Source organism: Solenopsis invicta, chromosome 10 (assembly GCF_016802725.1).
Source record: "Solenopsis invicta isolate M01_SB chromosome 10, UNIL_Sinv_3.0, whole genome shotgun sequence".
Lineage (NCBI taxonomy): Eukaryota > Metazoa > Arthropoda > Insecta > Hymenoptera > Formicidae > Solenopsis > Solenopsis invicta.
Window position 1 is genome coordinate 2,997,200 of NC_052673.1, and position 13,752 is coordinate 3,010,951.

General features: G+C 43.6%; 2 protein-coding genes across 2 annotated transcripts; both read right to left on the minus strand.

Moving 5' to 3' along the window:
- Window positions 1–926: 926 nt before the first annotated feature.
- Window positions 927–2,057, minus strand: LOC120358740. The gene has a single exon (XM_039453984.1). It carries the CDS (start codon window positions 2,055–2,057, stop codon window positions 927–929), a length of 1,131 nt encoding a protein of 376 aa, XP_039309918.1.
- A 1,066-nt stretch (window positions 2,058–3,123) lies between these two features.
- LOC120358741 lies at window positions 3,124–4,292 on the minus strand. The gene is made up of 2 exons (XM_039453985.1): window positions 3,604–4,292; window positions 3,124–3,562 (listed from the first exon to the last, which is right to left on the minus strand). Exons 1-2 carry the CDS (start codon window positions 4,290–4,292, stop codon window positions 3,124–3,126), a joined length of 1,128 nt encoding a protein of 375 aa, XP_039309919.1.
- Between the last annotated feature and the right edge of the window lie 9,460 nt (window positions 4,293–13,752).

The following is a 13,752-nucleotide window of genomic DNA, read 5'->3' on the forward strand; positions in this document are numbered from 1 at the left end:
ATTTTATTTTGTCCTAACTTTCTGTATTGTTATTCAATTTATAATAATTTACGTAGCTTATCTACTGGTACAAGATTTGTTATAAATGTTGACAAGACGTTTACATATCCCTTTTTATCATGAATTATTTCTTTTATTTTCTGAATTATAATACATTCCTAAATTACTGTACGCACAACCCTGTCTACTAGAATTACTTAATCAGAGAATCAACATTGAATCTATCATTAACTGAGTAGTAATAAAATGTTTATAACTAACCTGCCATATCGTTATCCATCGCTGTCGGCTGTCGCAGGAACGTAAACAATGACAGTGGAGACGCGGATCATCGATAAATACCTGTCCACGTGCATTTTTACCAACAATAGTAAGGCGGGCGGAATGTGGTATCACTGTTCTGAAATATGCTTTAATTGTTTTTCTATGCGCTATGTTCATTGTTATCTGTGTAACATTACGCCTCTCCACCGTGCCGCCAACTCCAGACCGACCGACCGTCAGACGCACCGCGGCCGAGCACGTGCGTACGCTCGGCTCACGATAGCTCGAAAACGTGACACCCAGCGCGACCGGCACGCCACGCGCCGCGTTCAGCAAGCGTTCCCACTTCGGCCGGCTTGACCGCGCGAGCTGATTGGTGCGTCCAGCCGCGCGGAGCGTTAAACCGGCAGTGGGCAGCCGAACAGAGATCTTCCTGAACATCCGATCTCACCGGATCCTGACCAGCGCCGGGCATACTCGGCGCCTCCTAGCTCAGGCATTCTCGAGCACATCCTCGGGAACGGGCATTCTCGTTCCAGCCATCCCACGATGGGTATATTATAATAATAATAATAAAGACTGAGGGGGCGGTCCTCGGATCGAAGATCCGCCTACGGCACGCAGACTGTTGTCCATTGTGTTACCCTCCAGTCGTTTGCCGCCTATGGGAGCCCCGATTCCCTCCAGAAGAGACTCAGGTCCCTCATAGGTAGCCTGCTAATCTGCCCTGGCTCGGGAAATGCCGAGCCTAGCAGTTTTAGTCTCAGCCCTGCGTAGGCCGGACAGTCGCAAAGAATGTGGAGACTTGTCTCCTCTTTCTCCCCACAGGCCCTACACTCGGCCGTATCGGAACGGCCCAGTCTGTGCATGTGGTAATTGAGGGCTCCATGGCCAGTCAGTATTTGCACCAATAGCCTGGCGTCCCTCCTACTCAAGGACCTTATGTCCTGGACTATGCCCTCATTGGATGTTTCCCCCAGTAGAGCCCCGGCCTGTCGACATTTGGTCCTCAGCTCATTTTTCCAAAACTCGAGCTGCTCGTTCCGTAGCCAGGCCCGAAGCCTCTTCCTGCCAAGACAGAAAGGGACCCCCAGCACCGGTCCCGGCCCGAACACCTCCATTCTTGATGCGGCCCTGGCGAGCCGATCGGCCTCCACATTGCCCTCAATCCCCGAGTGACCGGGGACCCAGGTCACGATAACTTCTTTGTCCTTCGCCAGCTTCTCCAGTGCATTCCTGCAGTCCCAGACCAGCCGCGAGGTGTAAATCGGAGCTTCGAGTGCTTTGATGGCAGCTTGACTGTCCGAACATATTCTCACGCGCCCACCTGTCTCCTTCACTTCCAGAGCCAGTTGGGCACATCTCAGGATCGCCAAGATCTCCGTCTGGAAAACCGGGGCGTACCCATCCAGGGGCAGGCTTTCTGCCACCCTCCTCTGTCGGCAAACAATGCCCGCGCCGGAGCTCGTACCCGTCTTGGAGCCATCTGTGAACCAGACGTCCCCGTCCCAGGCCTGAGTCGGTGCTCCGGGTTCAATCTCGTCCGCGAGCCCTGTGACCTGCACTTTAAAGCGCCTGTCCAGGGTCCGAACTGCTGGCATCCTGTCCTGCCTCATTCTGAAGATGGAGTCGGTCAGCACGCCGCTGGGGAACTTAGTATGCGCAGTCCCCTCCTTCCACTTCAGTTCACAGGCTAGTCGGTGTGCAGCGATCGCCGCCGCCTCCACCACCACCTGGTGAAGTGGTTCAATCCCAAGCAAAATGCCCATGGCTGCCACCGGCGTGGTTCGCATTGCACCCAGGGCCCCTCTTAAAATCAGAGCCCTGATGTGCTCGAGCACCACCACCGCCGCTTTCTTCCGCGCCCTAGACCACCACATAACTGCTGCGTAGGTGAGCCTGGGTCGAAGTATGCAGTGTAGATCCAACAAACCATCCTGGGCTTCAGCCCCCACGTCTGGCCCACGATTCTCCTGCACATCCAGAAGTAGGAGCACAGACTCTTACAGCGGCTTTCAAGCTGCTTCCTCCAGGACAGCTTCTTATCTAGGATCACTCCCAGATATTTCACTGACTCAGCTGGGGCTAGCCTTGTACCTTCAAAGATGGGCCCCTTTATAGTGCCCACTTTATATTTGCGAGTGAAAACGAGCCCCGTGTTTAGCGGATTCACTGACAAACCGGTCCCCCTGCACCATCGCTCTACTGTTCCCAGTGCATTCTGCATGAGCTCCAAGAGAGGCCCAAGGAAGGGTCCTCGCACTAGCAGAGCCACGTCATCAGCGTAGCCCTGCACGAAGAAGCCCCTCTCACTCAGTCCCTCAAGCAGCCCATCCACCACCAGGCACCATAGCAGTGGAGAGACCACGCCCTGGGGGCACCCCCTCTCCACCCATCCGCTGACCCTCGTTGTTTCCAACGAGGCTACAACTCGTCGCCCTAGCATGCCCCGGATCCATTCTACGAGTTTCTCCGGCACACCCCTGTGCAACGCTTCTTCACACATCACCTTGTGCGGGGTGTTGTTAAAAGCACCCTCTATGTCTAGGAAGGTGCCCACCGCATAGCCGCCCCTCTCCAGTTGCCCCTCGATAAACGACATAGTCGCATGAAGAGCCGTCTCCGTGGAGTAGCCCATGCGGTACGCGTGCTGCGCGCAGTGCAAGGAACGCCGCAGGAGGACAACGTCCCTTACATACGCGTCGACCAATTTCTCCAGAGTTTTCAGGAGAAACGAAGTCAGACTTATCGGTCTGAAGTCTTTAGCAGAGGAGTAGCTCACTCTTCCCGCTTTTGGGATGAATACCACTCTCGCTAGTTTCCATGCGCTAGGCGTATGGCCCAGAGCCAAACATGCCCTCAAAGTCCTTGAGGTCCCACGACCAGCTCCAGCCCCTCCTGTAGAAGAGCCGGAAATACTTGATCTGGTCCCGCCGACTTAAAGGGTTTGAAGGTGTTTATCGCCCATCTCACTTTTCCGGGCTTGACAATGCTGGCCGCTAATCCCCAGTCCGCCTTGCGAGCCCTGCGCGAGCCCGCCGCATCATGGGCGAACAGTTCACCGTGCTCTCTGCGAAAGCCCGGAAAACTGGCCTTCAGCAGGTGCGCCAGACATCGCTCCCCGGTCACCATTGTCCCATCAGGGAGACTAATGGAGTCCAAGACGGCGTCTGGGTTTCTGGCTAGAATCCTGTATAGTCTTGCGGTCTCGGGCAGGCCCTCTACCGACTCGCAGAACTCTTTCCAGCTCTTTTTCTTTGCCCTTACCACGGAGTCTCTGTAGTCTTTCTGGGCCCTTCTGTGAAGTTCCCAGTCCGACTGGCGGACTGGGAACTTCACAGTTCTCTCTTCACTCCTGTGTTCCTAGCCCTATTCCAGGCCCTCCGAGCCGCACTTCTGAGCTCCTGCAGCTTGGGACTCCACCAGGAGTTGCCCCTGGAATTCTTAACTGCCCTTTCTGGGCAGTTCCTTTCATAGCTCTCCACCAGAGCCCTCTGCAGATGATCCACGCAGAGCTCCAGTTCCTCCTCGGTCCCGTGCCTCCTTGGGAAGCCCTCGAGATGGCATTTCAAGTCCACCCGATAGGAGTCCCAATCGGTCCTTCTGGGGTCCCTGAACGTCGTCACTTCACCTCTGGCCCAGGCCAGCTTGAAGGTGATTTGTCTATGGTCTGACAGTGAAGGTTCGCGCGAGACCCTCCATCCGACTACGTCCCTCGACCTAGAACAGACAGTAAGATCGAGAACCTTTCTCCTCACCGCCGTGCAAAAGGTGGGCTCGTTACCTCTGTTGAGAATCTCCAGGTCCGTCGACGCTAGAAATTCTAACAGCCTCCTACCTCTGTCGTTGGTATCCATGCTACCCCAGACCGTGTGGTGCGAGTTAGCATCGCAACCCACTATTAGGGGAAGCCGCTCACTCTGGCAGTACTCTACCAGTCTGGTCACCGGTTCCGGCGGCGGTGGGGCCCCCTCATCTTGGGGAGCACACCACCACCCTCCTCCTGCTTCCCAAGGAATCGGCGACATCGAGCTCGACCGCTACCACATCTCTGGAACATAAATGCGGGATTAGTCAAGCGTCAACGCCCTTCACCGTTACGCAGGCTCTGGGCTTTTCGGCTGTTGGAGGCTTAAATAACCTCCCGTATGCTGCCACGCCACTGATACGGCCCCGGACGAGCCAAGGCTCTTGTATCAGTGAAATGGCTGTGTGTACCGCAGCTTGTTTCCTCGACAGAATCGCCGAGGCCCCTTTGCTGTGGTGGAAGTTAATTTGAGTAAAGGTCACCCCGGGACGATCGAACTTTACGATTCGTCCATAGGGGGCCCCTTCTCGCCCTCCCTATTCCCACCTTGGGCCCCGCTCACTTTGAAGGTGACTTGGTCGAGCCCGAGGTAGGGCTTGAAGTCCAGCGCCTTCAGCTTGAGGACGCTGGACTCTGGAATCCTGAGTACCAGGTTCCTACCATCCCTGGTAGCCCCTACGTTCTCAGCCATAATCTTCCAGCTCCCGGTGCAGGATTCTGCCTCTCCAGCGGTTCCAGGACCGCGGCCGGTTCATCGGGAGCCCCCGGGACCCAGACCACGGCCCTGTGCTCCCTTTGAAGCACCTCCGGGCCCACCACCTTGAGCTTGGCGTTTTCTCCGGGAGAGATGCTCCCTATCTGCTCAGCGAGCCAGATTAGGGACGCCTCATCCTTGCCTAAGACTACCGCGGCCCCTCCCCTAAGGAAGGTACGACGGAAGCATGGAATGGGTCCTTCCCGGATCCCACTGATTGCCCTGCTGACGGCCAGCTTCAAGAGAGCCAGCCGCTCAGCGGTGATTTCCTCCTCGGGATAACCCTCGGGGATGATAACCCTTGTTAAAGGGTCCACCGCCTCGGCATAGGTCCCAATGCGTTGAGCCCTATGCTTAGCAGGTCCTTCCGCCGAAGGGGGAGTGTCCATGGAGCCCTTCTAGCGTTTGCCGCCGGCGCGTCCCTCCATCTCCCTCGGTGTTGCTACCGGGGGGGTCACGGTGCCCGAGGAGGTCCCGCACTGAGTCCTTTCTCGTTCCCGTTTGGCCCTCCTTTTCTCCGCACCAGAGCGGTTCCTCTTGCCAAGAGAGCCCGCCGCTGGCGCGGAGCTTTTTTCTAAGACGGCGGCGATGGCGCCTCCGGAGCCCGGAAGAGCCCCATCCGCACCCACCGCTTCCGTCTGTGTGCCGGAGCCGACGGCGGTGGCGCCTCCAGAGCCCAGATGAGCCCCGTCCGCAACCCCTTCCGCCGCCTCCGCACTGGAAGTCCCGCACTGCGAGCCCTCAATCTCCGTCACTACGTCTTTAAGTTTATTAAGGTCCATGCAGTTCCCACGAGCAGCTAAGGAACAAAAGGTCCGCCCACACAGAGCCCCGCATGCGTGAGTAAGGCTATTACTCTGGGGTGTCGCCTGGTGCCTCAGAGGCATCGTTCAAGACACTACTCCCTCAGTGCCACGCAGCCATCGCCACGATAGCTTATAGCTTGGCTTAGAGAGCTGGTCCGCGGTAGCGGCCTTCCTGACCCCACGCAAGGTTTTACACCTGGGAGACCAGTTATAACCGCCACTAACCGGAGGTACCCTAATCCCACGCAGGATTTTATCCCTGGGGGACTCGGGTCCCTCCGGCCGTTCTCCTATCCGCCACCCGGAGACGCGCCCGGTAGGTAGCTCAACCCCCGGGGCCCCACGATGGGTATACTCATCGTTCCCGAGGCCGGATATGCTCGGCCATTCCGATCCGCTCAGCCGCGCGACGGGCATTCTCGTCGCGCGGCCAATCCAATCCGCTTAGCCGTGTGACGGGCATTCTCGTCACGCGGCCAATCCGGACCCTTCAGCCGAACGATGGGCATTCTCGTGCGTCTGGCTGATCCGCATCCGTTACGCCGTGCGGCGGGCATTCTCACCGCACGGCCTATCCGTTCCGTTCGGCCGGACGACGGGCATTCTCGTCGTCCGGCTAATCCGACCAGACCGTTCCGTGTGTCCCCGGGCATTCTCGGGGACCGACTGCGCCGACACCGCTCCCGTGTCCGGCATACTGGGGTATTCACCCCGCGAGATGAGGCTGCTCCGGTCGACACCGTCGTCGACCCTCGCGTAGCGCGGAACCGTCCGCCGAGCCACAACCGCTACCGATCGACCGCACGGGTCAATCACGGCCCGTTTCACGGCACTCAGAGTTCGCCACCGCGCGGCAACTCGGAGCATTGACACCGCACGCCCAACGCGTAAACCGAATCCGTCCGTTCGTAAACCGTAGTTATCCGAATCCGGTTTTCTGTCGGAATATAATATAAGCTACGCCGCGAATTACATTCTATCCGATTATTATTTAACCGAGCAATTCCAACTCGAAATCGTTTCTTTGTGTTTAAATATTAAGTACGCCGCAAATAGATTATGTCCGTTCTTTTATTTTTGCGCGGGTTCGACTATTGCGTAATAAAGCACTCCGGTGCCGTAATACTACTCGTGTATTTCAATATTATCCGATAAAGACATCGGGACATTATTATTTTGTACGAAACCAACGTTTCAAAATACATTTAAGCTGTTTTGTTTTCATCACCAAACAACGGCGTTATCATTTACACGAACCCGGACATCCGGCGAGCACATCCGAGCAACCGATCCTGAACACAATCCCGTAATCGCACCGAGAAAGTACCAGCGTTACATCTGTTTGGTCGCAACGTCTTGCTGTTGATCAGAGCTCTGTCTTCTGTTGGCAAATATTTACGACCAAAAAGGTAAAACGAATTTTTACATAACACACACGCACACACACACACGCACACGCACACGCACACACCCACACGCGCGCGCGCGCGCGCGCGCACGCACGCACGCACGCATACACACACACACACACACACACACACACACACACACACGCATGCACGCACATATATGTATATATATATATATATATATATATATGAATAATTATATGTATGTTGAATTTACGTACAATTATTTATATATATAAGTTAGTAGGAAAATCTCAAATTTCCTACAACATTTATTAAATTATATGACGATAAAATCTTGCATAAAAATTGTAATCGACAATTATGTAGGTGTATTTAGAAAAATGGATGTGGAAGTATTGACCTCTTGTAAGACATTGATAACTGCTGATGTAATTTCCAAATATTTCAAAGTATTCGGCAAAACTATGACGATATATATCGATTTTTTTATCTTAATGGTATATTTACAAAATTAGAAAGAAATTGAAAAAAAAATATAGCTGTACTATGCATGGAACATTTATAAATATAAATAATCCATATACATGTTTACGAAAATCTTAATTATTTCTAAATTACAATGTAGAACTATTGCAATATGAAATATATTACACATATTCAGCATGGTAACATGTTAAATAAAGAACTAAAATAATTATAAAATTATGAATAATTGCACTAAGATGATAATAAATTATTCCAATAGAAGCAGTTTTGTCAAAATAACATCTCAGGAATATTTGTCACAAATGAAATAAGTCTGAAATCGTGATATGAATGTTTCACAATTATTTGAAAAATCGTTTGATTCTTTAATTAATACCATGCTAAATGTGTAATATTTCATACAGCAATATTTCTACATCATAATTTAGAAATAATTGTGCATTTTGATAAACATTTATTTGGATTAATTCTTTTACAAATGTCTTACGTTTAGCACAGCTATAAGTATCTTTCCTAATTATTTCTTTCCAAATTTAATTTTGCAAATATATCAATAAAATGATTCAAATATCATTATAGTTTCACCGAAATACTATTTCGAAATTAATTGAACAATTATCAATATTTTATAAAAGGTCAATAGTTCTACATCTATTTTTCTAAAAGTATATAAATTTTGCAATAATAAAAAGTTTTGTTTTCCTCTACCTTTAAGTTTCGAAGTGTCAACATGTAAACTAGTATCATCACAGATTTTATTTTCAGTAACATTTAAAGACGTTTCTAAGCTGCTCTGTGTAGTATTATTAGATTGAGGCGCAGATAATTGTATAAAAGTATTGTTTTCTTCATCAGAACTATCTAAATCCGCATTGTAGTTAGGATTCTTATCTACATCATTACTACTATCATCACTGCCATAAACAGAATTATATACGGAGGAATGTGGTTTGTGCAATTCCTCTGATTTTTTAAGAATATATTTAAGGACTTTTAAGATTTAAACAAACAATTAATAAACAGGCTAGTGAGAGTCAGCGCGGGTTTTGGAGCGCAATAAACAATTAATGTTTAAATAATTATTTATTCAACATGAATCAATCCATACAACGAACGTTTCGGCTCTCTTTAGCGTAGATTAGTAGTAAAAAAACTGTGATTCTAGTCAACATCAGTTAGTCTGCGGGAAGTAATCGAGTCACCAACGGTTTACCAAATCCGCTGTGGAAGCATTGTCCGTTACAGTGTCGATGAAATTGTCACTTTTCTAAATAACCCTTGCCTTTTTAGATAGCTGACTATTATTGTAATTGATTTATTTACGTAATTCACCCATTAGAACTGATGAAAACTAGTGCCTTGGATAAATTTGTCCATTGGAAGAGAAATCCGTCTGTCACAGTATACATTCAAAACTTTCTATAATACCGCGTGCTCACTGTCTCACGCAGAAATGTATACTGACTAAAACTTCGCTTGAACATCCTACCTAACCGAAGAGACAAATAGTCGAGAGTGTACAATAATAAATACATACAAACATAAATACGAACGGAGAAAAATAAATCATTACAAACAAAACAAAAATAATTCAAATTAAAAATAAATTAGCGGACAACAATTAAAATGTCAAAAGTTAACAAAAATAAAATTAAATATACAGTTGTAAACATAAATTGGCGGCGAGAAAAAAATTAATTACAATAAACCTAGCTGAATTAGCGGCGAGTCCACTATTACAAGTAAATAAACTAAATCTATTACAATCTTTTTAATAGTGCGAAGTACGCGTGATGTAAAAATTCGGTATTTTTTTCTAAATTAAGGTTATTGGTTTGTAATTGAATTAAGTTGGCCAGTTAAGTGGCCAAACCATATAAAGAGCTGTTAATTGACGAGACTATTATTCTATATGGAATTCCAGGTTTGTGAACATTCGGTAGTCCATAAGTCCTCGGAAGATTACCGTCGTTACAATACACCTTCTTATAAGTAGACTCCGTGATATATTTATCTTTCTTCCACCTCATTAACAATTCGCGAGCGCCTCTAGTCAAGGTACTAGTCGGATTCTTTTCGATATTTTGGTATGTGTCCTGATCTTGCAACATTAACAGCATTTTTTGTTTGTAACTTTCCCTGTCAAGAACTACTAATGTTCCCTTATCCGCTTTTGTAAACACTATATCTGGGTTATCATGTATAAATTTTTTAGTAACTTTTGTTAAAAAATTGAAGGTGTTAATAATTACATTATTTTGCTGGGGTGAGAAAAGAATATTGCTAATGAGTGGAATCGCTAAATTTCTAATGTTTAGGCGCTGATCAGGACTCATCTTAAGTAAATTATTTTTAGTATTTTTTATGTGTTCAAAAATTGCATTTTTTCTGTCGTACACCGGCATCATTCTATGTTATTATTATCATCCAATTCTATGTCATAATAGTTATTTTCATCTACATTACCAGCTTTATTATCATTAACAGTAACATCTTTAGTATCATCATCACTATTCATGCAATTCTTGTCCGATATCTCTAACAAATTATCACTGAACACGACATTTTCTTCAATATTTTGACAATATAAATCAGTATTTAAAAATACGTCAATATCATTCAATTCCGGAAATGGTAATATTGTAACAGGTAAATCGTTTTCTATATCAACATTTAAGTCAGAAAGTCCACTTATATTCATAGGTAGAAAATTTTCATGCAGTAATACGTCAGATGTAGATTCATTTTTTAAATTGATATTTTGATCTACAATAGTATTTCAACCATTGCTTCATCAGAAATTACAAAAATACGTTTAAGTTCTTTATCGATTGTAAAAAATTACAAGATGTATTAATAACACGTGTCTTCTAATTATTGCACATATAAATAAAAACTTCGATTTTTACCTACGTGTTTATTTATTTGCAAGATTAGTATCTTTGTACTTAAGTTTATCGCAATAATGTTAAGCATTTCATGATCATCTGTGGATTAAAACATTTTTGGTAATTATATTCAAAACAAGTTGTAAAATACTTAAAAAAATAATTACATTGAATAGATATTTTAAAGGTAGATAAGAGTTTAATTTTAAAAGAAAGGATATTTAATATTGTAATTCAATAATCGGATCCATTAATCACAAATTTATAATAAGAGTCTTTTCTCACAATGGGCCAGTCTTACTATGAATATTAACTGCAATCAAATTTTTTTAATATATTTATAATTAAATTTATGACTTTGCTAACTATAAAACGTAAAACTGATTGTTTTCATCCTAATTTTTTAATTTTATTGAACACTTTACTTAATACTATGTATCATTAATTAAAACCCAGACATCGCAGGGCATCCATTGGACGTCCAGTTTTGGTTTTAGTTTGGTCCAAACGTTTATGGATTTAATACGAACATTTTGAAAAACGTACATTATACAACGTACAAAGTAGGGGAGACCGGGGCTAGTTGATACACATTTTTTAAATGATTTTTTTACACGTAACTAATAAATCGAATACAAACCGGACAAGAATTTTTCAATAGTCGCATGCTTATGCAACATAAAAATTATTTTTTCGGCTATATAATATAATTAACTTAGTTGCATTAATGATAATTATAAGGCGACTACGTTTGTAACAACCTGCCCCATATGCGGGGTGAGTTGTTACAGTTACTGGGGTAAGTTGTGACATATCCAGTTTTCAAAGTATATATATTTAATGAAGAAAAATAAAAGCAAATTTACAGAATACAATTTGTTTATTAATAACGTTTAATAATTATAAATAATTATAACGTTTAAAATAATTATAAACATAAATATAAATGTGTATTCATGTTTCAGTCTTGTTTTACTCTCCACAAATCATATTAAAATTAAAGATATATTGCATATCAAGTAAAGACTGAAGAAACAAAAAAAATACATTAAATACAATATCTCGTTATTGCACTCAGCAAAGACTAAAAAAAACTAAAAAATTACATATTTTAAATTTAAGAACATTAAATAAACTTATATCTTGCTTATAATTTTAACTTTATTTTTGCTGTCTTACGACTTTTATTTGCTTTTGCAATACGAACTTGCTCTTCCTCTAATAAAGCTAATTTAACAGGAGTGTCTGTCAGAATCGCCGGTTGTCTTTTTTTTCTCCCGCGCTTTTGAACTTGTCGCGGTCCACATTTTGGAAGAGGTCTGATATCAGCAGGACTGATAATGGTTTTTTCAATTTCTGTTTGCTTACTTGTGCTTGGTTGAAATGTTAAATCTTTAGCTTGTTCATTTATATCTAAGCCATATTCATCTTGCGAACAATTTAATGAATCCTCCTGTTCAATGTATTGCGTACTCGAAGTCTCTATATTGCATGAAGGTTGGGAGGATGATGATGGTTCTGGTCTGTCAGTAACATACGATGGTAAATAGTCTTCATCTGTGAATATATCCCTATTTAAGGGCCAAATGCCAGCAACTTTAAATCCAGAAATAATATTCGAAGGTGTTACCGCCTTAGGAAATGTTTCTCTTACTATACCAGGAATATCATAAATTGTTAAACATTTCCCAGGATGCATACGAAGCCAACTACCCATTGCATTATTAATAAACTTCTTAAAAGGGCCATAAACTGTTCTGTCAAGGGGTTGAAGTTTATGCGAACAATGAGGAGGAAATGATAACATAATTATGCCGTTGTTCTTACAGAAATCTATAACGTTTAAAGATATATGAGAATTATGGTTGTCTAGTAGCAACAGTACGGGATTTTCAATTGTAGATCGAGTATGTTGATGAAAATGCTTGATATAAATAAAAAAGTCAGGTCCGGTCATCCAACCTGATGGATATGCACTACCAATACAGCCAGGAGGCCCATCTCTTATAAAATGATCTTTGAAATTTTTTCTTGGAAAAATAAACATTGGGGGAATAGCATTTCCAATGGCATTAACTGCAACACAAACCGTCACTAAAGTTCCTCGCTCTGAAGAAGTTATGGCCCCAACTTGTTTTAATCCTTTTTTAGCAATCACTTTAGGTGGCTTTTGGACTGTAGTGACTCCTGTTTCATCAACATTATAGATATCTTTAGCTGTAAAATTGTATCGGTCAAAAAGCTCCATTAATTGGTCAAAAAATAAGTTAACAATAGGTCTATTAAATCCTGTAGCTCGTCCGATACTTGTCACTTCAGGTGACCTAATAGAAAGACTTTTATTTCGTTTCAAAAAAGACGTTATCCAATCTGTTCCAGCTTCTTTGTTAATCTCCCATGATTTAGGCATCTTTATGCAGTTAATATTTGCATAACTGTATGCTAATGTTCTTAAATCTTTGGTAGTAAGGCCGAAATAAATATTAGCTGACATCTTTAAATAACTAACTAACGCCTCTTCTTCATCATCAATAAAAATTTTTCGAGTAAGGTATCCGGTTTTCGGTTTGCATCCTGATCGTTGTCCTGATTGCTCATTGAAAAGCTTCAATTTCTTGACGTATCTTTGAAGTGTCATCAATTTCACAGAATGTTTTTCGGTAGCTTGACGAAGTGAAAAATTATTTTTGATTACATCTTCAGCTGCTTTGGCGTACAAATCGTGAGGAATAATTCCTCGTTCGGTCTTTCTTTTGTATGACCTCATTCTAAAAAAAAGTATTATTACTTAAAATTATATAAATCACTCATGTAATCACTTAAAAATTGATATGTATTTAAGGTTAGAAATTATCCGCCTACTTTATTACATTAGTATATATCGATACATGTATAAATATACACTTTAGACATCTACAGATATAAATATATCATGTGCGAATACGTGATAACAGACATTACAATGAAATCTTACCTAAAATCGAAATAAATATTTGTTGCTGTAGTGCCGAGCAAGCGCGCCGAGCAAGCGCGCCGAAAACATAAGGTTATGTATAATACCGAGTTGACAGAAAGCTGTAACAACATACCCCGTCACAACCAGCCCCGGTCTGCCATATTTAGAAATTTTAATTATTTTTGTAGCAAAAAAAATGTTTCAAGGCATTAACATAACTATAAGTTATTACTTTTAAAGTAAAGATTCTAAAGAAATAGTGCGAATTACGATATAATCACCAGATTTATAAATATAACATTTTATATATCACCGATTTATTTTACTTTTGGCTATCAAAAACTAAAAATATTTTCTGTTTGTGAAAATGCGCTATTTAGCTTAAAATAACCAATTGAAACATTGTCGCTATACTTT

Bases quoted from the DNA above. Each gene is read 5' to 3' on its own strand.
- LOC120358740 (XM_039453984.1), bottom strand. From the start codon at position 2,057: ATGCGAACCACGCCGGTGGCAGCCATGGGCATTTTGCTTGGGATTGAA.
- LOC120358741 (XM_039453985.1), bottom strand. From the start codon at position 4,292: ATGTCGCCGATTCCTTGGGAAGCAGGAGGAGGGTGGTGGTGTGCTCCC. The intron at 3,563-3,603 runs GTGAAGTTCCCA...GGAACTTCACAG, and splicing joins ACAGGAGTGAAGAGAGAACT to AAGGGCCCAGAAAGACTACA.